The sequence below is a fragment of the Poromitra crassiceps genome, assembly GCF_964638095.1.
Source record: "Poromitra crassiceps genome assembly, chromosome: 2".
NCBI classification, from domain to species: Eukaryota; Metazoa; Chordata; class Actinopteri; order Beryciformes; family Melamphaidae; genus Poromitra; species Poromitra crassiceps.
The window spans coordinates 102,741,789-102,764,288 of NC_139624.1; the positions used below are offsets into that span (position 1 = coordinate 102,741,789).

Below are 22,500 nucleotides of genomic sequence, written 5' to 3' on the forward strand. Positions count from 1 at the left end.
TGGAGGTATAAATGGGGATAGAGCGAGAGAGGGAAAGGCAGAGAAAACGAGTCTAAACGAGAGAGCTGCAGCTACATGAGGATCTGTGCCTAACATCCAGAGAGGAGGAGGGAGGGAGGGGGCTTTGTTGGCGGTCTTACCCAAGATGGAACATGTTCGCCTGGGTCTTTTACTCCTATAGGACCCCCTCCCCTGTGGAGAAGAGCACTAAAGGGTGTGCCGTCGCTCAGTGGATCCAGATTCTTGTTATGCTTTGACTTTACTGGGTGTTTTGACTACTGAAGCACTAGTTGCTGCCAAGACCAGGGGCTCTGAGATCAATTAACAGCCCTGTTTGTTAGAGAGAGAGAGAGAGAGAGGGAGAGAGAGAGAGAGAGAGAGAGAGAGAGAGAGAGAGAGAGAGAGAGAGAGAGAGAGAGAGAGAGAGAGAGCCAACCGAGCAGACAGAGAAAGAGAGATAGCAAATGCTAGCAGATGATTAGCAAAGCTTATCAACAAGCAGCAGGGTATTAGTTGGGAAAAACATGGCCGGGCTTGTGTTGGCTAACACATGTAAAGTTAATGATGATACACAGATGCTGTGATAAGGGATGGATGAGCGGTCATGCATGTCAATGAAGGGGAATGCAAAGAATTCAGGGTGTTTACCACTGCGCTTCCAGGGCTAGAGATCACTGCAAGTCAACCTCGGGGACTGGTACCGCCTTCCCTGCCCAGGTTCAACACCAGCCAAGGTCAACCATATGATAAATATATACCCACAAGGCCAACATGTGTATATATACACCCCCGAGGATCATGTGCAAACATATACGAGTACGTGTACATGTGTAGGTTCATCCACTTAAGCGTCAGACTATGTAAATACACACACTCACACACACACACACACACACACACACACACACACACACACACACACACACACACACACACACACACACACACACACAGAGAGAAGTTGGAGGGTAGCCCTGGCTTTCATCAGTGGCGGGCCTGCAAAGTGTCTAATTGGTAGAGAACAGGTTGTTTTGCGGCTCTCTATGGCCGTCTCCACATCACACTCTCTCTCTCTCTCTCGACTTCTCCATCCAATCCAACCATCTTAATTAGCACGGGCTATTTATTTTATGGCCTGCAAATTGGCAGCCTCGCTCCGCCGGCTGAAGTCTGGCAAGAGGGAGGGAGAGCGAGATGGGGGCGGGGTGGCGAGGGGGGTGGGGGGGGGGGGGGGGGGGTGGGGGGCTGTAGGGGGGAGAACGATGAGAACGCTGATAGTGAAAAAGAAGGAGATAGACAAGAGGAATCAGTAGGAGAGCGATACGGAATACTGTTTGAGTGGAAGGGCAGTGTTCTTTATACAGTATATGGCTGTGCCGATGCCTTTGACATCCATACAGTAACATGGGGGGGGGACTCCAGTCGACAATGATTATAAGGCAAGCAACCACCAGTGTATACAAAAATCTGTTTCATTTTCAGAAAAGCATTAATTTGTGCTCTTATTTCCCTTGAAAACCCACATGTTCATCAGTTTGATACTACTTAGTATGATGTTGTCATAAAGCTCTAAGTAGGCCTACAAAGATGGCTCAAATGAGTTGAGCCTTAGGCCATGGCCACACTGATCCGTGGTGTCTGTCCGTGTGCGTCCATTTCTCTGTTCACTTCCATTCATTTTCAATGACAGCTGTCCGACTGTCCGTGGAGCACTCAGAAGCGTACGTATCCAGAAAATTTGCATACGTTTTGATGGACAGAAAGTTGAAGAGGGATGAACTTTTTCTGGATGGACGTATCGGATGGTCACTGTCCGTTTAGCCAATCAGAGTCGAGGTCTCAAGAGGAGGCGTTCCGAGATTTGTTTCAACTTTTCAAAGAAGATGGCGGCCGAGGTGGTGAAGGAGGCTATAATTAATGCTGTGTACACCATCCCGCTGTTGTACAACGTGATAGTCAGTGTCACCGTCTGATTTCACCATCTAATCTGGTCATTCGGTGGCATTTTATTGCCACATAAGTAACGTAGCGCACAGAGCTAACAGCTAGCTGACGCCAGCTTTCTTCTTCTCTTGGTTTATAGGCGGGTCGCTGACACCTTCAAGGTGCTTACCGCCACCTGCTGTACAAGTAGGTTACTTGTACATGCAACGGACATAAATCTATCCGTCTATCTGTTCTGTCCATTTTCTGACGGATCAGTATGGCCAAGGCCTTACATTGCCCAATATGGGGCCATTTTATGCAAGCTTGTTCTGTTTCCACTTTAACGAGAGTTGCACCGCCATCCATTCTTCCTGATCCATCCATCTCACTCAACGGCCTTAACTACCCCCCCCCCCCCTTCCCCCATCACTAACTACCCCCCCTTCCCCCTTCCCCCATCACTAACTACTCCCCCATCACAGGCTTTTTGAACGACACAATCCGTAGACCGTAAAAATCACAGCTCATCTTCTGAGCCAATGTCTGTGTTTATCCTGTCATCTTGTCTCACTTAAAATCCTCAAGTGTTTCTGGGATGATGTATCCCCTTAAGGATGCATGTGCATGCGGAGATACGCACGCGCGCGCATGCATGCATGCACCCACACACACACACACACACACACACACACACACACACACACACACACACACACACACACACACACGCACACACACACACACACACAGGCACATATGTTTTCCGTTAACAACTCTGCAGTTCGCTTGGAGCCACATCAAGGCTGGCAGTGGGCCCATTGAAGTGGGCGAGGAGGCAGAGATAGTGCCACTGGTAAGACCCCTCCCCCCTTCCTCGGCCACACACACACACACACACACACACACACACACACACACACACACACACACACACACACACACACATGCAAACTCTCCTATACTGTATCTCCCCACTTACACAGCAGAATGACTAATAACTTGTGGATCTGGCCTAAGTCTACTGGAGGAGGTCTGTTCATCCACGTCTCTTTAGGCTGAAAATCACTGTCGTCACCATGGCCCTGTTTATCATGTCACTGTGGTGCGGGCGCTTCTCGCTTTTACTACATGCACACACCTGTGTCAACAATTTGGAGGTGTGTGTGTGTGTGTGTGTGTGTGTGTGTGTGTGTGTGTGTGTGTGTGTGTGTGTGTGTGTGTGTGTGTGTGTGTCTGTGTGTGTCTGTGTGTGTGTGTGTGTAGGAGGGGACTTAATAGGGGGCACACTCGGCTTTCATGGACGGCACGCCCCGATGGCATAGGTCACATCTGGCATGGAGACGTACTGTCATCACACACACACACACACACACACACACACACACACACACACACACACACACAGACACACACACATACATACAGAAACACACACACAGAGAAACACACACACAGACACATGGCCCGCATGGAAACCCAAGACAACAACTCTCTTTTTAGGGGAGCATGCGAGCCCCCCTCCATACCCCTATCCCCTATACCACAACACTCTGTGTCATCCCTCATTGGCAATACTGAAGGGGGGGGAAGCGACGTCATTGGCACAGCCGACATGCTAAATGCCATGTTGGTGCGTCAGCTGGAAGTCCAGCGCCTCGAGGTGTGTGTGTGTGTGTGTGTGTGTGTGGGGGGGGGGGGGGGATGGGGGGTTCAATGTAAACGTGCCTTTCCATCTGTTTGAAAGATTGACACCCCACCGGCTCCAGGTTAATGTTTGAGTTAGTGTTGAAAGAGTTAATTCTCCACCGCCTATTAACCCCTCGGTCGGTGTGGGCATACGGATGGGGTGTGTGTGTTTGGGGGGGGGGGGTGGAGGGTGGCGGGCATGGGGGTGGAGGTGGAGGTGGAGGTGGAGGTGTAGGTGGCTAATGATCAGCCATAGAGTCGCATGGAACATAAACAGTGGTGATTTACTTAGTGGTCCAAGAACAACACCTCTGGCTCCAATGGCTCCAGCCCCTAATAACCCTGACCAGAGACAGGGAGAGGGAGAGGGAGAGGGAGAGAGAGAGAGAGAGAGAGAGAGAGAGAGAGAGAGGTGGATGCATGGAAAGAGAGAAAGAGTGTGAGAGAAATTAAAAAAAATCTAAAAAGAGAGGGGCTGTCACGTTTAAGGCATGTTCCTTGACATAAGGTTGTTCTAATGATTAACGCCCAGTCTCCGGTCTGCTTTCAGCACTTTAGAGTCACGGCTAAACGGAGACAGAGAGGACAAGTCATCAAGGGACTAACAGTTGAAAGAGGCCCTACTTCCCTAATGCTGAAATGATATTTATTTAAGATTTAGTATCAATCTGCAGCACTTGGGGCACGTTGAAATCAGATCTCCATTAAATAGCATTTTGCCGGCCTGGACTTGTCCCGTTAAACAAACTCCAATCAGTCAGCGAGCGAGACGGGCCCACGTGTGTTTACTCCTCCGTCCAGGAGAGATGAGCTCAATATAAACAAGTGTTAAAGGGAGATCCATTACGGCAGGCCGTACCCGTTGGAGCGCCTGGTTGTGAAGTTGCTGCTAAACGTTGTGTTTTTAAGGTTAGCTCTTCTTCCGTCTTTACTTGCCGTCGTAAATTCAGCCGTTTGCTTAAAAGCAGCGGGTTGGGGCTAGTAGCTGCACTATGGCTGCTCTATCTGCTTTATCTCAGATCATGTGATATGAATGGCTGCCCCCCCTGTGTGTATAGAGGTGGGATAAGCCCAGCTGAGCCTTCCCTCTCTGGCTCTGGGAAGTTTATTTGTTTGTCAGCGAGTCAAACATTTCATATTTACAGAGCCCGGCCGCGCTTCTTGTTTGCCGCTTCCCCGCCTTTCTCCGGCAGAATTGCTTGAGCTCTCGCCATCGAGCCGTCGAATCCGCCGAGATGGAGACAAACAACTGCGGCGATAAAACAGGAAAAGAGACAGGGAGCGAGCAAAGGGTGGTGGGGAGGTAGCATTTGGCTTGACAACGGGACGTGTTTGTCTCCTGAAGCTCGTATGAAGCATGACTGGTATCACTGAAGGCCTCTCACGCAGGCATCAGCACAAAGCAGCTTGGGTAGCGGCGCGGGGAGTGAGGGACCAAAACCCCCCGTGGAGGCACTAGATAAAAGAGATCTGTTGGCTGATTATCTCGCCGGTGGGAACAACCGGAGCGCTCTGTCTTCTCTCACCACTCCATTTTGTTTTGATGTCTTCTCTGCTATAAAGGCAGCCAGGCACACAAAGCGAACAATAGTAGAGTTTGTCCTTGGCTCGGGCCTCAGTCATGGTCAGGAGGCAGTGCAGAGAAACACAGAGAGGTGACGCTGCTGCTGCTGAAAGCAGCTATTTAAGGTGAATTGGGAACGTGGAGTACCGCTATTGGTCTCTAACCCCTATCCCACACAGTCATGACTCATACATTCTTATGCCAAAGGATTTAGAATAGATGGATGCATTCTTTTCCAATTCAATTAAATTGTTTCAACCATTTTCTTGAATCAAGCATCATTTTCTTAATACTTGCAGAGTCAGACAAAATGACTTAAGATGGACATACTGTACCTGCAATGTTCCTAACGACTGGAATATCTCCCAAGGCACCATGCTTTCTTTCTCGATTCTAGTCTGGAGTCTAATGGGTCTGAGAGGTTTTCAGAATCTACCGTTTCCAAAGGCCAAATCTATTCTAGTCAACTGGGGCACCGAGATAAGGGTGACGGGGGAGGGCAACGAAACGGACGGAGACCTGAGTCCTGAGCCAATATCCACAGGAAACCCAACACATTGACCTGACCTGCACTGTGAATGCTGCAGATGCCTAGAGCACTTAAGGACCACAGGGTCCATCTTCCAAAGAAGTGATCATCTACAGATTTGCCAAACTCTCTGAAATATTCTCCCAAATATGGCGAGGCAAAGTGGAGACCTCCAGCATCCAGCCGTCATCCCCGGGGAATCGTCTGATCTTGACCGAGAAAATCTCTCCATTTTCCAGGGGGAAATACGAGGAGAAGCTGTGAAATTAATGGCGCCCACTGTTCTTGAAAGCCACACTTTAGCTGCAGCACTAAATGTCAGCTCTGTTTTGAGTCAAAACGCTGCTCCTCACGCGCGGCTTTTAACTCCGGGAGAAAGAAAATCAACAAGGCTTTCTCTGCCTTCACTCTGATGACTGGTGGACAGGCTCAAGTGCGCCTGATTGTCTTGAATTAGGGGCCCAGCAAAGATGCTTGATTGACAGTGGAAAAAGCCGTTTGTTACATTCACTTAAGCTACAGCGGCCGTAGCACGGGGGCTCTATCTAGCGATAATTCCCCACAATTTTGGCTTCGATCGGCCCATCTGCACCCATCCCGCCGGCTGTCAGTATAGCATGAAAATGACGTTAGCCTGGGCACACTTCTAGCACTAATGGCCCCAAATGATTGCATGCGATGACAGTGGTCATTTTTCCTGATGGCATTTGATTTGCACTGGGTGGTGGTGAATGTTGTGTGTGTGCGCTTGTGTGTAGGTGTGTGTGTGTGTGTGTGTGTGTGTGTGTGTGTGTGTGTGTGTGTGTGTGTGTGTGTGTGTGTGTGTGTGTGTGTGTGTGCGCACGAGCACGTGTGTGTAGTTGTGTGTGTGTGATGCATTCGTTCAAAACGCTCGGCAATATCCTGGCTTGGATCCTGGTCAGCGCTGGCGATTTCGCGTGAGCATAAAACCAGTTTTAGCCCCACGTAGTGAGCATGCCTTAATGCCCTTTTCTGTCAGTCTCTTAAAAATGTCCCTCTGCGGTTGCCGTCATTTTGATCCCACGTCACTCACTCATAATCTCTTTGCTCACGACACTCTGAGAAGTGACTAACACGGGAAATGTGTTAACACTCCTCATTAGCTGAAAGCAAGGCATCTCTCTGGGGAGCTGTGAATAAATATTTTGACTTTCTCCTGCGTAGAATTGCACGTGCGTGTGTGTGTCTGTGTGTGTGTGTGTGTGTGTCTGTGTGTGTGTGTGTGTGTGTGTGTCTGTGTGTGTGTGTGTGTGTGTGTGTGTGTGTGTCTGTGTGTGTGTGTGTGTGTGTGTGTGTGTGTGTGTGTGTGTGTCTGTGTGTCTGTGTGTGTGTGTGTGTTTGTGTGTGTGTGTGTGTCTGTGTGTGTGTGTGTGTGTGTGTGTGTGTGTGTGTGTGTGTGTGTGTGTGTGTGTGTGTGTGTCTGTGTGTGTGTGTGTGTGTGTGTGTGTGTGTGTGTGTGTCTGTGTGTGTGTGTGTGTGTGTGTGTGTGTGTGTGTGTGTGTGTGCGTGTGCGTGTGTGTGTGCGTGCGTTGATGTATGCACAGTCATCACCGTTTCCTTCCATCATTGACACTGTAATTTTGCCTGAGCACCTCTCATATGTTTCACAGACGTGTAATGATGGTGGTTGGCATGTCGGGAGGTTGTTGCAACGTGAATCAAGCTGTTTACTCGTCCTTCCCCAACTCCCATTCTGGTGATTGAGGCCTTCCACTAATGTTTACACTCGCAGGCCAGATGTTCCAGGAGCTCGAGATTTAACACGCACACATAATGATGTGCAAGTGTAACGTTTGTGACTGGAAGGGAATGAACGAAGCAAAGAACCAAAACCAAGAGAGGGGAGGCTCAGATGTAGTCTCCTCCTCCCAGTGAATAGTAGAAACGAGCAAGGTGGTCTCTGGTCTTCAGGCCATAAACTGCCCTCCACTCAATGAACCAGCTGGGACACCGAGCTTCTCAAAGCCCACTGCACAAAGCCGCCCGAAAAACAAACAAGCAATAAAACAACATCGTATCTCTTTCTTCTGTGCCCCCTCTTTCTTCTCGGCCTTCCTTCCTCTCCCTGATCCAGGTCCCGAGTGCTCCAGGAACTTCACCTCCAACAGCGGGGTCATAAAGTCCCCCGGCTTCCCGGAGAAGTACCCCAACAACCTGGACTGCACCTTCATGATCTTCGCGCCCAAGATGTCCGAGATCGTCCTGGAGTTCGAGAGCTTCGAGCTGGAGCCCGACCCGACGCCCCCCACCGGCGTCTTCTGCCGCTATGACCGCCTGGAGATCTGGGACGGCTTCCCCGGAGGTGAGTGGCCAGCCTTCACCACACGAACAAGAGTGTCATTACTCTATTTTATTGAATGGGATGAATTGATATTGCACAGTTACGACTCAGCAATATTTGTTTGCTGTAATATAAGTGAAAATCCAGTCCACATTGTTAGGGTTACCCCTTTTTTAAGCAATTACTGTGTATACCTACCTACACTAGTCTTAGTTACTTTGGATAATAGTTTCGTCTAAGTACCTGAGCTCAGGTTAATGTTGCATGACTGCAGCCATGTCAACAGCTGTGGGTTTGTCCATGCATTCTGACACAGTGTAGTGATCGTTTCAAGGCCAGTGTAGAGGGAGGAGGGCTTGGTCACTGAAATCCTCTTGTGGAAATGCGTAGTCTCCCACTAAGAGATCTGCTGTGACCCTGAACAATGCACCCTGATTGCAATCCTATAGCGAGAGAGGAAGAGAGAGAGAGAGAGAGAGAGAGGGAGAGAGAGGAAGTGCTCAGTTCTCACTGTTTTGCCAGAGAAAGTGAACAATGTGATTGCATTATCCGGGCCAGTAGGCTAACTTAACCAGGTCTGGCAGTGGTCCAGTGGTCTGTCGTCATGAACCTAATGCTTAGTCATCGTTCAATGCCAAACACTTCCTGGTTGCGAGGGCCTCCCACCCTTCCTTTTTCTGTGACAGGCTGCATTGTGCTGGAGGAGATGTTTGTGTCTCTTCCCTGGGACTTGTAGGTCTAGTCAAGTGCTTACTGTTCCCCGCCCTGCCTAATAAAGAACACACTCCGATCCTGGAGGAAATGACTCGAAAAGGAACTTCCTTTGGCGGTTTCCTTGTGTTTCCCACCAGACCGAAATATAAAATTCTCTGAATTTTAACTCAAACGTTTATCGAGCCAGCTTAATCCTGTTGAGATCCTTGGCAGTCGAACAAAGGCTGTAGCACACATGCAGTTTCGGCCAAACCATAAAAAATAGATCTATGGCATTCTCAAATCCATCTAAAACATTGGCAGGTGAGAGAGAGAGGTAGACAGACAGAGAGAGAGAGAGAGAGAGAGAGAGAGAGCAGTGACAGAGTATTCAAAGCAATGCTTCCACAACCCGGGGCCGAGGCTTTGAAGTCGCTGAGTGAAATGGGCTCTTGAAGTCGGGAGTTTGTTTTTGCTGGCTATTCCAACACAGGGGGTGGAGCCAACATGAAAGCTTTCCTCACCCGTCTCGGCCCGAAAATGTAAAGAATTTGATCTAGTGGCGTTTGACGCGTCGTCGCACGTCGATATTCTGTGCAATGGTGTTTCCCAGTGATAAGGTCAACGTGTTGCAAATCACCATGTTTACTTACAGTTCAATATTCTCTAAAGCTCACACCTCCACAGATAGCCTATGTGGAGATATGTGGATAACTGTGCGGCATTGACCTTTTGATTCCACATAGAGGTGTCAAAATATTTCCATTACCCGTTTTTATGTTCTCTCCCAAAGGTGGAACATGTTTCATTTCCTGAGAATCGTGTTAATTAAGAAGATCCGCAAAGGCCTCGGGGGGAAAGAATATGTCACATTACTATCACCTTTTTTCCCATAACTGTGACACGACTTCGGTCAAAAAAAATTGCCTCTGCAAAGGAGGCACTTCCTATGGTGCTATCTGCAGAAAAACACATTTTCTGATTAAAATTCACTGAGACTTTTCTGTTCGCTCATCTGAAGGGTAATATTTGACTCAAAAATAACAAAATAACCTGGTTGAGAGGGCAGAAACCGGAGGACAACAACACTTTTGGACCGACATGGCATCACACCCGGCAAGTGTTGTTGTGTGCGAGAGACAGCCTGGTGTAAAAATAAGCCATGGGAGGAAAACAGTGTGTGGGTTTTGCCAGGTCAGTACCTGCAGTGCCTGCTGTGTCGGCTTTACCAGGTCAGTACCTGCAGTGCCTCCTGTGTCAGCTTTACCAGGTCAGTACCTGCAGTGCCTGCTGTGTCAGCTTTGCCAGGTCAGTACCTGCAGTGCCTCCTGTGTCAGCTTTGCCAGGTCAGTACCTGCAGTGCCTCCTGTGTCAGCTTTACCAGGTCAGTACCTGCAGTGCCTCCTGTGTCAGCTTTACCAGGTCAGTACCTGCAGTGCCTGCTGTGTCAGCTTTACCAGGTCAGTACCTGCAGTGCCTCCTGTGTCAGCTTTGCCAGGTCAGTACCTGCAGTGCCTCCTGTGTCAGCTTTGCCAGGTCAGTACCTGCAGTGCCTGCTGTGTCAGCTTTACCAGGTCAGTACCTGCAGTGCCTCCTGTGTCAGCTTTGCCAGGTCAGTACCTGCAGTGCCTCCTGTGTCGGCTTTACCAGGTCAGTACCTGCGGTGCCTGCTGTGTCAGCTTTGCCAGGTCAGTACTTGCGGTGCCTGCTGCGGGATCAATAGTGCATTAGCACAGAAACCTGGAGGCACGCTAGCCGCGCCGGGGGAATCGCACCTCCCTCTCCTCTCCCCCACTCAAAGCGCACCTCGATGGGCTGGGCAGTGTGGCGCCCCCACCCTGCTCCTCCGCTTCCTCCTCCCTCAGGAATGGAGAGACAAGCAGGACGCTGAGTTCATAGTGAGGTTCTTTAAAATTTCATAACACCGGGGAGTCATGCAGATAATCCGGGTGATGGCTTTTTTTTGTTCAGCCCAGGCCTTGGTGGGTTTAAAGGCGCACACCTCTCTCTCTCTCTCACACACACACACACACACACACACACACTTGCGTGCACACACACAGCACTTGCGTTATGAAGATTAATCTGAGCTGTCACACCCCTGCCCTAAGTCCCTGTGGCCTGGCCTCTTCCTTTCATGTGTGAGCCCGGGCCAGAAGTGGCGTGTTTGGATGATAGGAATCCGCGGGGAGGCGGAGGCTGTCGCTCGCCACTGATCACAGCATTACTAATCACAGATAAGCTGCAGGTCCCTGGACCTGCTTAACATCTGCACACCGAGGAACAGACGTGCAGGAACACACATTCACAAACGCAGAGGCATGGATCATAGCACACATCAGACGCATAGGCCAAGGTCACTCACTCCCTCTCCCTCCGCCCCCCCCCCCCCCTCTCGCTCACTCTCCCCCTCTCTTGCTCCCTCTATCTTCCATCCCTACCTTATTGTCCATCCCACCATTCATTCAGTCCACTCAATGGAACATACTGCCCCTCTTGTACATTTATTGCCCTCCCCCCCCCCCCCCTTGTCTACCCAGTCTCTACATATTTGCTCTCTTTCACAAAACTCGCTCGGCCATGGCCGTGTCTGCCTCAACTGTGCACCACATTAAAAAACACACAGAGAAAGGTGGGTGTTGGGGGGGGGGGACTGAGGAATTTACGGCCAGCAAACAGACAGAAACCCTGAACTCCCCGCACCACAAGTCTCTCTTCCGCTTTTTCTCTTTCCGTGTTCAGGCGTGGAATGTCGGGAGTCTTTTCCCACGCGTCGTTATGGGGAAAGTCTTCCCCTCGGCTACAAAATTGCAGCCGGTCCCATACCTCACTGACACACTAGTTTTCTCACCTCCAGACAGAGGAGTGGGAGGCGCTGAGGTGATTAGTAGTCAAACCCATGTGTGACATGGCCGTAGCAAACAAACAAATAGTGACTTAACCCAACTCTAACCCGTGTGCAACCTCGGTAACAATGTTTGTCCTTCCCCCCCCACCCCCTCTCTGTCTCTTCTTAACCTCTCTCTCTTTCCAGTGGGCCCATACGTTGGGAGGTATTGTGGGCAGAACACCCCGGGCAGGATCATCTCCTACACGGGCATCCTGGCACTGACAATCAACACCGACAGCGCCATCGCCAAGGAGGGCTTCTCCGCCAACTTCACCGTCATCGAAAGGACCGTCCCCGAGGGTGAGCCGGCAGGAAGAGTCCCAAACTCAGATGAAGAGGGAGATGTAGAATCAAAATCTCTTTGAGGCAGTCAGAGGAAGACATAGCCGGAAAAGATTTGGCAAAAACGAAAATCTGTATCAGTCAGGTAGAGCAGTGGTTTTTCAACCTTTTTCATATGAAGGTCTGGCGCCCAAATGACATCCATTTAATGAGTTTGTCTCTAAAACCCAAATCTGAGAATATCTTTTATTATTATTTTATTCGATGTGATTTTATCCAGAATTCCAAGACTATCTGTATTGTAGGTACAGTTGTTACTCATTTGTTTGTACGGCCACTTTGCAGCAGTACTGTGTTAATGCCATGTTAGCAGTCTGCCAACAATGGGGGAGGGGCTTTTGGAAAGAACAAAAAAAGAAATTAAATGACAAAAGCCCCACTTTCACCACTGCAGCAGTACCTTGGAAAGCCAGCAGTGAACTGTAGAGATAACGTGACACTATGGTCAAAACAGGCATTCTTCTACATTCTCTAATTGTGAATTTGGATCAGATGAGCCTGGATCTAAATTGGGTAGATTCATTTTTCAAGATTTCATTCATAACAGTTTGCTGACGTCACATTGCACTATCAAATTTCTACCCCATTTCAACCAATCACATGGCAGCTGTCAATCAATCAATCTTTATTTCAGGAGAATTTTCTCCTCCAAATGAGGGAGAAAATGACGCCTAGTGTCTGTAATCTGGCAGAATTTCTAGGCTATAAACTAAATAATAACGTGGCCAATTGTATGTAACATACAAAATAAATGTCTAAGAATGCAAAGAAATGTAACTGGCTCGTTAAACTCCCATTCCAGGATAACATTAACGTAGTTAAGGCCGAATTCAGACCCCGGCCCCTCAGAGATTTCAGGCCGACAGGCTGCACTCTCCGCTTTGCTCCACACAAAGGCAGCTGGCTGCCTGCGGCTCTCTCGCGTAGCACCACAACACGCTGAATCCCACTCGATTTGGGGCGTAACACGCCAGGATTGGCCAAAGCCAAATCCAAGAAGAAAGAATTGTCAAATCAAATCATCGACATGCCACTATGGCCTGCCTCTCAAACTTGTCATCTCAGACAAGTTTTGTTTTTCAGTCTGAAACGTAACTCCGACCCACGCACCACTTGGGCTCCGTTGGGTTAATCTCGTCTTTACAGTCGAGCTGAACCCAAGAATGACTTTTCTTTTCTTTTAGTTCAAATACCTGGGTATGCAGTGCACCTATTTAATAATGTATGCAAAACAAATCACAACAATCTAATTTCTTTAGTTTTTCACACTTTTTCACATCAAAAGTTTGTTTTTAAAGATTTCATTGATAACAGTAATTTACAGTTTGCTGACGTCACCTTGTACTATCATATTTCTACCCCATTTCAACCAATCATATCATGAAATGCAGCTGTCAATCAAATCTTCATTTCTGGATAATTTTCTCTTCCAAATGAAGTCGAAAATGGCGCCTATAGTGCCTGTCATCTGCCAGAATTCCTATCCCATAAACTAACTACTAACTTGGCCAATTGTTAGAAACATGAACAAAAAACAAAAAGTATAATCTCTAAGAATGCAAAGAAATGTAACTGGCTCATTAAAACACGCATTCCAGGGATATCGTATCGTTACAGCAGCGATAATGGCGCGCACATCTGAGAGCTTGGTTGTCAGGGGTCGCACTTGGGAGATTCCAGGCCGACGTGCTGCACTCTCCGCTCGGCAACACGAAGGCAGCTGGATGCCTGCGGGTCGCTGAGCTCCGCTCCTCTCGTCAAAAGGCTCTTCCCGAGGGGAGCGCCACAACACACTGAATCCCACTCAATTTGGAGGCGGAACACGCCAGGATTGGCCAAAGCCCAATCCAGTCCCCAGAATTGTCAAATAAAATCATCGACATGATACTATGACCCGCCTCTCAACCTGTCATCTTAGACAAACTATGTTTTCAGTCTGAAATGGACTCATTATGGACGTGACAAACAGGTTCAGTTCGACTTTAAGAGTGTAAGAGTAGGAATGAGAGCTGCAAGTGAAGCTACACATGATCCCATTTTAACAAATTCCCACTCAGTTAACAGAGCTTGAGAGTTATTAAACAAACACCTCCTGCCCCTTCATTTGGGGAATGTGTTACGAGCTACAGGGCCGTCTCCCATGGTTTACAAGACCCACGTTAACACACCGAGGAGGCCCCAGACAGACTCCAGGAGGCGGCTAGGCTAGCCCACCAGAAAGCACCCCTACCTACTCACACATACACATTCTCAGATACACACAAGCCTACTCACACATACACATTCTCAGATACACACAAGCCTACTCACACATACACATTCTCAGATAGACACAAGCCTACTCACACATACACATTCTCAAACACACACACAAGCCTAGGGGCTTTTTTACATGCGGCATCATCGTCATGGGGCCCGACCCGCCGACCCCAATTTGAGGAACGCTCGGACTAAACATTTCATTAAGGAAGACGAGCGCTGTGAAGGCTCATAAATCTGTCCACGGGCCAGACCACCCCAGACACACACACACACACACACACACACACACACACACACACACACACACACACACACACACACACACACACACACGTACACACTCACTCCTTGGATACAATAGAGATGGATGGCATTCAACAAATCTACTAATCATCTCCAAAAGGATTTTTCTTCTTGGCCGTAGGGAAGACTTTGCCTAATGACACAGTCTAACTAAACACACAGCGATGACTGTTGATGTCATTACTCCTTAGTTTCCTCTGTGTTACTTGAGTCGCTTTAATCACAGCTCTGAGATCAGATTACCCAAATCCACTCCTCACGTTAGTCATTAAGAGGGATAGTGAAATATCGGACCCTTGATCGGTAAATACCTTAATTGACATGAGTTGCTCGGTCTTACATCACCGGCCAAGACATATCCCAGACAGAAGGAAAGAGAGGAAATCTCTGATCTTTTTCAGCACTCTTCCAGACTTGTACCACTTGAATCATTCATAATCCCTTTATGCATAATACACGGTGGACTTTCTTGCTTGTTCTGCGTGGCATGGTGGAGCGGTACTCTAGCTGAAATCTGCTGATGACAAGTGATAAGGCTTTGATAAAAAGAGGCACTGTCTTTTGGCCTTACCCCTTCTTCCTCGCTCCCTCTGATCACCCTCCCTATCTCCTCTGCAATCAACCCTGCCCTGGCATCTAATCCACATGGTCAGATACCTGCTCTGCTATCAACCCTGCCCTGGCATCTAATCCACATGGTCAGATACCTCCTCTGCTATCAACCCTGCCCTGGCATCTAATCCACATGGTCAGATATCAACCCTGCTCTGGCCTCTAATCCACATGGTCAGATACCGTCTTCAGCTGCAAACAAGCACCTCTTTGTGTTTTTGTTGATTGCATCCAGTAATCCAGGAGATGTGGGTCTGAGCGTAGAAAAGTTTGAGAAGAACGGGCAGACTTCTCAAATGAGAGGCATTGATGTGAGTGGAGAGGTGTGAGACACTTTCCTCAGCCTCATGCTGAGACTGTGAAAGACACACACACACACGTTAGCAATCGTGCGTAGACACTCAAGCATACACTGGCACACACACACACACACACACACACACACACACACACACACACACACACATACACACACACACACACACACACACACACACACTGGCACGGTGACCCAGAGACTGAGGTGTGTTAGCAGTGTGGCAGATGGAGACACCATCTGTGTTAGCTCATAGGCAGCAGCCACATAGCAGTTCCTCACTACTCTTTGCCCTATGCCCTGTGTGTGTGTGTGTGTGTGTGTGTGTGTGTGTGTGTGTGTGTGTGTGTGTGTGTGTGTGTGTGTGTGTGTGTGTGTGTGTGTGTGTGTGTGTGTGTGTGTGTGTGTGTGTGTGTCCACGTCCACACAAGCGCATGACTGCATTTTTGTGTATTTGCGAGGGGGTCGGTGTGCGTGGCAGCGGGCTCGTGACCGCAGGGGTCGCCGGATCGGATTCCAAGGCCGGCTGGAGAAACGTAGGCGGGGGAAAGTGAAAGCGCTTTCCCCTCCCTCAAAAAACCCCCCTGCCAAAGTGTCATTGAGCAAGGCACTTGACCCTCCGACTGCTCCAGAGGCATTGCTAACTAGCCAACATGTCCGCATGACTGTGTGACAGCATACCCTCGCATACCTCCATGTTGTTGTGGTGAAGTTATTCGGCCCCTGCCCAGGTCAAAAGATCAGCTCTTCCTCTACCTAATATCTCTCGTTTCAACCCTAACTGCAGGCCCAGAGTCTGTACGTCTGACCTCTAGGGGTTAGAAGGGTTGAACCCCGAGCTGACCCGGGCTCCAGTCACCCGACCGGGGGTGCCTCAGAGCGGCTGTCCCTTGTCAACACAAACCATGGAACCCACCTTCTATCCTGGGTGGTAGGGCCATTGAGCATGATATACGGCCCCAAAATGCAGACACTAAACGTACCTAAACTCCCCCGGGAGACGGAATCGGAGAAAATATGTGCCGTGTGCAAAAAAGATAAACTGCCCACGGGGAGCTGAGGGAAAGAGATTCAGCAGTGGAGAGTGGAGGGAAAAATGAAAAGGAAGAAGCTAGAGAGAAAGTAACTTTAACACTGAATACATTTCTTTCGTGCAGGCGTAAACTTTAGCAACGTGCTGAATGTTTAATGAAGAGAAGTTTTACGCCTTAATGTACTGTAGAACACTTCCATCCTGGGTCCATTAAAGCATAGAGAGAGAAGGGCTTTACTGAGGCGTCACTGATGTGCTGTTTATTCCGGCCACCAGAGCTGAGTGCCCTGTCGTGCAGTGACTTCATCCCCAGAGAGACTAGCGCCAATTCCGGGGGTCGCTGAAAACACGCTGGGTGTGCGCCGGCGCTTCCACTACTCAAAATTAAACTAACATCTTTTACTTACCTCCTCTTCTCCTATCCTCCCTATCCTTCTCCTCACCCCCTCCATTCTCAGACTTTGACTGTACCGACCCTTTGGGAATGGAGTCTGGGGAGATAGCGTCGGACCAGATCTTAGCCTCGTCCCAGTACAACCCCAGCTGGTCCCCGGAGCGCTCCAGACTCAACTACTATGAAAATGCCTGGACACCGCAGGAAGACTCTAACAAGGAGTGGATACAGGTACAGCACCACCAACCACTGCAACCTCACATGCTTTAGAAAGAATGAGCAGCGTTGCGGATTATTGCTTCAATGGTAGTTTGAGTCATACAAGGCAGTATGGAAGAAAGAACAAACTCCCGGCAGCATGTCACCGGAGGTGAGTCACAGTCTATTAGAAGTGAACACCGTAGGAGTGTTCTATGTTTGCCCTTCCATCTCTGGAGGTGCAGTTTCTCCATAACGCTTCGACCAGATCCAGCAGTTCAGATGACGAATGCTGGCCTCCTGGTGGACCTCGGGGTGGTGGAGTCCAGACTTCGCAAATATGTAATTTGTCCACTCTCTCTGTCACTATTCTATCTGTCTCTGTCACTCTCTCTCTGTCTTCTGTTCCTACCTGAAGATGTGATTTAGTCCAGGCATCCTGCCTAGCCACACACACACACACACACACACAAACACACTCACCACATTTGTCTGCCTGTCGGCTTATCTCCGCCTAGGGATCATCAGCCACCTCAGGAACGTTATGTGGAAAGAGTCAAGGTTTAAGTCTTTGATCCCTAGGCAGGGCTAAGTCACGTATCCCAAGTCCACTTACAGCACAACCTTCCCCAGTGACACAACTGCCACTGCTCTACCTAGACGTATTTGGAGCATGTTTGATTTACTAACCCAAAGCCTCCAGGCCTTGTAAATGCCCAGGCTGTTTTTCTTTTTCTACCTTTGCCTTGTAAATGCCCAGTCTGTTTTTCTTTTTCTACCTTTGCCTTGTAAATGCCCAGTCTGTTTTTCTTTTTCTACCTTTTTTCTACACGCCTTGCTTCATCGTTGAAAGGTTTTTGGCCCCAGCATATTCCTCTGGGGGTGAATAATAGAGCCGACCCATAGCCAAATATTTGCTCGGGGAGGGCCATAAGCAAAGCTTTTCCTTTATTGCAATGAAAATATTGTCCTGAGGGCCCCCGTTGCTCCTCCAGACTAATTTAATCAGAGCTTGTGTGTGTTCTCCCATGCTTGTCAATGTCCATGTGTGCGTGATTCTGTGTTCTTGGCTCAGTGAGGGAGTGGGAGGGCACATTGTCCTGCAGAGGAACTCAGCATGTGCCTGAGTGGATCAGGAAGAACCCTGGCCTCCCTGGCCACTTCCCTCGCAGCCACATGTGACAGTAGGACCACCGTCTGTTGTGTCAAGCCATTTGTCTCTGTGAGAGGAAAGTCATTTCTTGTTAGCATGATTTATCCTCAGATGTGTGTGTTAAGGGTAACAACATATTTCTTATCAGTTGATTGCCAGCAGCCCATAGGCACAGTTCTGCTTTCGAGTATAGTCTTGAACGCTCCTCTAGCCTGTTTTGCCCCTTCGTCAGCAGAAACCGCAGACAAACAAGATGATTTGTTGCCACTCAAGACTCTCTCTGCTATAGTATTGATCCTACGGAGGATTTAGTTTAGCAGTAAAGTCCGAATTGTAGAGGGGACATGCTCTAATGGCCATGCTGCTTTCCCAATACCAATCGGATCAGAACACTGACCCGGGGTGCCTCTCATTTCAAAGGCAAAAGAGCCAAGTCTGGGCTTGCCACCTTATTTATGCTTTTGAGGGAGCATGATGCACTTGAGCCACGCACTCTGAGCACAATCCCAATGATCACAAGTGTTATTAAAAGAGTGGAATTCTTCATTCCTCTTTCATTAAGCAACAAGCGCAGGCCCCCGACCTGGCGGCACGTCCAAACAATCTCAGTGCTCCATCAGATGCATAGTAATCCATTCATTATTTATTTCATTATCATTCCCTGACTGCAGTTTGAGGCAGGCGGTTTTATTATTCATGACAGGTGGCCTTTTGATTCCTGGGCATTTTCCTTCGCTCTGCTTTCCTCTTTTTTTTGGACGAACAGAAGCCAGATTTGTCATCCATTTGAATGCTAATTCTAATTCTAATGCAGGGAGGAGAGGATGAGGGCAGGATGCTGCAGTCTGGTAATTAGATTGGTGTGGTGTGGTTGCAGCATTGAGTGCTGGGTTAGCCAGGTCATTAATCAGTCCCTTTGGAGTACACAGAGATGGACAGATGTCCTTTGAGGGCTTTTGCGGCTTGAGGGAGGGAGGAAAAAAGGGGCACTAATCCTTCAAAACAGACCTTCGTTGCATTCTTCATATCGGCCTCCCTCTTTTGCGTCACTTGTCTCCTCTTCCCCTCTCTTCCCCTCTTCTTCTTGAAAATTCAGCCACATCAAGGGAGAGGGAGAACTGTGCATATCATCTGCCCGCGTGAGCCATGGCTTTCTTTGAAGCCCCAGCCGGAGGATGGACAACGGGGGCCCATGCAGCAGGTTGCGGCAAAAATAAATGCGGGCGCACACCCAAGACTCCCCACCTCACAGCCCAATCCTTAAGACTCCCCACCTCACAGCCCCATCCTTAAGACTCCCCACCTCACAGCCCGATCCTTAAGACTCTCCACCTCACAGCCCCATCCTTAAGACTCCCCACCTCACAGCCCGATCCTTAAGACTCTCCACCTCACAGCCTGATCCTTAAGACTCTCCACCTCACAGCCCGATCCTTAAGACTCCCCACCTCACAGCCTGATCCTTAAGACTCCCCACCTCACAGCCCGATCCTTAAGACTCTCCACCTCACAGCCCCATCCTTAAGACTCCCCACCTCACAGCCCGATCCTTAAGACTCTCCACCTCACAGCCCGATCCTTAAGACTCCCCACCTCACAGCCCGATCCTTAAGACTCCCCACCTCACAGCCTGATCCTTAAGACTCCCCACCTCACAGCCTGATCCTTAAGACTCCCCACCTCACAGCCCGATCCTTAAGACTCCCCACCTCACAGCCCCATCCTTAAGACTCCCCACCTCACAGCCCGATCCTTAAGACTCTCCACCTCACAGCCCCATCCTTAAGACTCCCCACCTCACAGCCCGATCCTTAAGACTCTCCACCTCACAGCCCCATCCTTAAGACTCCCCACCTCACAGCCCGATCCTTAAGACTCCCCACCTCACAGCCTGATCCTTAAGACTCCCCACCTCACAGCCCGATCCTTAAGACTCCCCACCTCACAGCCCCATCCTTAAGACTCTCCACCTCACAGCCCCATCCTTAAGACTCCCCACCTCACAGCCCGATCCTTAAGACTCTCCACCTCACAGCCCCATCCTTAAGACTCTCCACCTCACAGCCCCATCCTTAAGACTCTCCACCTCACAGCCCAATCCTTAAGACTCCCCACCTCACAGCCCGATCCTTAAGACTCTCCACCTCACAGCCCCATCCTTAAGACTCTCCACCTCACAGCCCCATCCTTAAGACTCCCCACCTCACAGCCTGATCCTTAAGACTCCCCACCTCACAGCCCAATCCTTAAGACTCCCCACCTCACAGCCCAATCCTTAAGACTCCCCACCTCACAGCCCCATCCTTAAGACTCTCCACCTCACAGCCCGATCCTTAAGACTCCCCACCTCACAGCCCGATCCTTAAGACTCCCCACCTCACAGCCCGATCCTTAAGACTCTCCACCTCACAGCCCGATCCTTAAGACTCTCCACCTCACAGCCCGATCCTTAAGACTCTCCACCTCACAGCCCGATCCTTAAGACTCCCCACCTCACAGCCTGATCCTTAAGACTCCCCACCTCACAGCCTGATCCTTAAGACTCCCCACCTCACAGCCCCATCCTTAAGACTCTCCACCTCACAGCCCGATCCTTGCATCCTTTATGGACTCAGCCTGGTTCCAATAGGAAAACCCTGAACGATGCATAACGTTGGGGAGGAAATACCTGCATCTGCACAACACATTTGCGTCTCTGAGGGGAAGAGATATATTTTCGGAAGACATGCCACAGCCTGAGACAAAAGGGTTCCTCAGGGACCATCAGAGTGGAAACTCTCCAAGAGTAATGACGAACGGCTCTGTTGAGTATATTGGAGAGGCAATCCAATGGCCACCAAGTCACCACAGCAGCTGAAGGAGGCAGGACCGGATCTCCAAGACAACTGGCTCTGTCAGACAGCCGCCATTGATCTCACACACACACACACGCACGCACGCAAGCACGCACACACACACACACACACACACACACACACACACACGCACACACGTGCACACACACACACACACACACACACACACACACACACACACACACACACACACACACACACACACAACATGAATAATGCACGCTGTCTTGGAGAGAGTCCAACTGTCAATACCTGAAAGCCTCTTTATCGAGCATCACATAATGGCAATATACAGAACATGTTATCCCGTACGCCAGGTTCAGGAGATTTATCTTCATGAGCGTGAGTAGGTCTTGCGCTCTATAACCATATGATTTAGCTACAATGGGGTCCTGCCATTATCCTCAATCTTCTTATCCAGAAGCATTATCCCTGATTATGTTATCAATATTTATGTATAGGCCTCTATACTGTATGTCTCTGATCAACTAAACTGTTTAATCATCAGAGGAGATAGGAGATAGGGAGCCATGCAGGTCCCTTTTCATCTGAGAGGGGATGTCTGTTTTAATCTTGCCCCGTCTGCCAGATGAAAGTCCAACACATGAAAAGCATATGGCCATTTGTTTACACAATATGCTCCTTTATCTCCTACATGATAGCGTGATAGCGATCTCAAGGCAAAGTCAACCATTCACAGAGGAACTTATCACAGGTTAACATTGGAGTTTAAAGCATGGGGGTGCGACCCTCCTCGCACGGATCTGTAACCTTGTTGGGAAAACAGCGTTGTGAAACCTGGGCCGTTGACCAAAGATAACAGGTTGAGTTCCCCCGCCTGACCGACCAAACGACCACTAATTGCCGACTTCCTCGATGAAAACACTGTGGCCGGCCCCAGCGTTTATCTCCGCCACAGTCCAGAGTGCAGGGCTAACGTCAGACGCTCAAGCGACGCGCTCTGCCATATCCTGTTTTCTTTCTCTGCATGATCCAAATGTGCTTTCAATTACCTCAGGTCAAACGAGTTGCAGGAATCATCGCTATTGTCTCTCCCTGCGCCGATGTCTCCGTTCCAGGGCTTAATGCTGTGCGGAGTGATGAGTAATTAGAACATGGACTGGTACTGTAATTAACAGCAGCTTCTCAGTTGATGAAGCCGAGAGAGAGAGAGAGAGAGAGAGTGCGGAGAAGTGGAGGCTGGCATGTGGCTGCGCGGTGAGATCATCATCGTGCCGTATACAAAATGGAAACAATGCGTGCTGTCTGTGCCTCGCTGCTCCCGGGCCCTCACTCTCAATTGGAAAATCAATGAGAGGATAGAGAGTAGAGACCCGCACTCGAGTGGAGGAGCAGCCCAAAAGTGGGACGAGAAATCGAAAAACATGAAGGATGGCATGATGTAATGAAATGAAACAGCGCTGTGTGTAAGTCCCCCGGGA

The 22,500-nt window shown here is 49.3% G+C and overlaps 1 protein-coding gene across 2 annotated transcripts in view; it reads left to right on the forward strand.

The window, feature by feature from the left end:
* The window catches only part of LOC310772429 (neuropilin-1a), a 78,342-nt gene that overhangs the window by 26,192 nt on the left and 29,650 nt on the right, over positions 1-22,500 (forward strand). For both annotated transcript variants that reach the window (XM_083632242.1, XM_083632243.1), the window contains exons 4-6: positions 7,801-8,028; positions 11,735-11,890; positions 16,917-17,083. In XM_083632242.1, the coding sequence (XP_083488368.1) occupies positions 7,801-8,028; positions 11,735-11,890; positions 16,917-17,083 (551 nt within the window). The remainder of the gene's footprint in view (positions 1-7,800; positions 8,029-11,734; positions 11,891-16,916; positions 17,084-22,500) is intronic.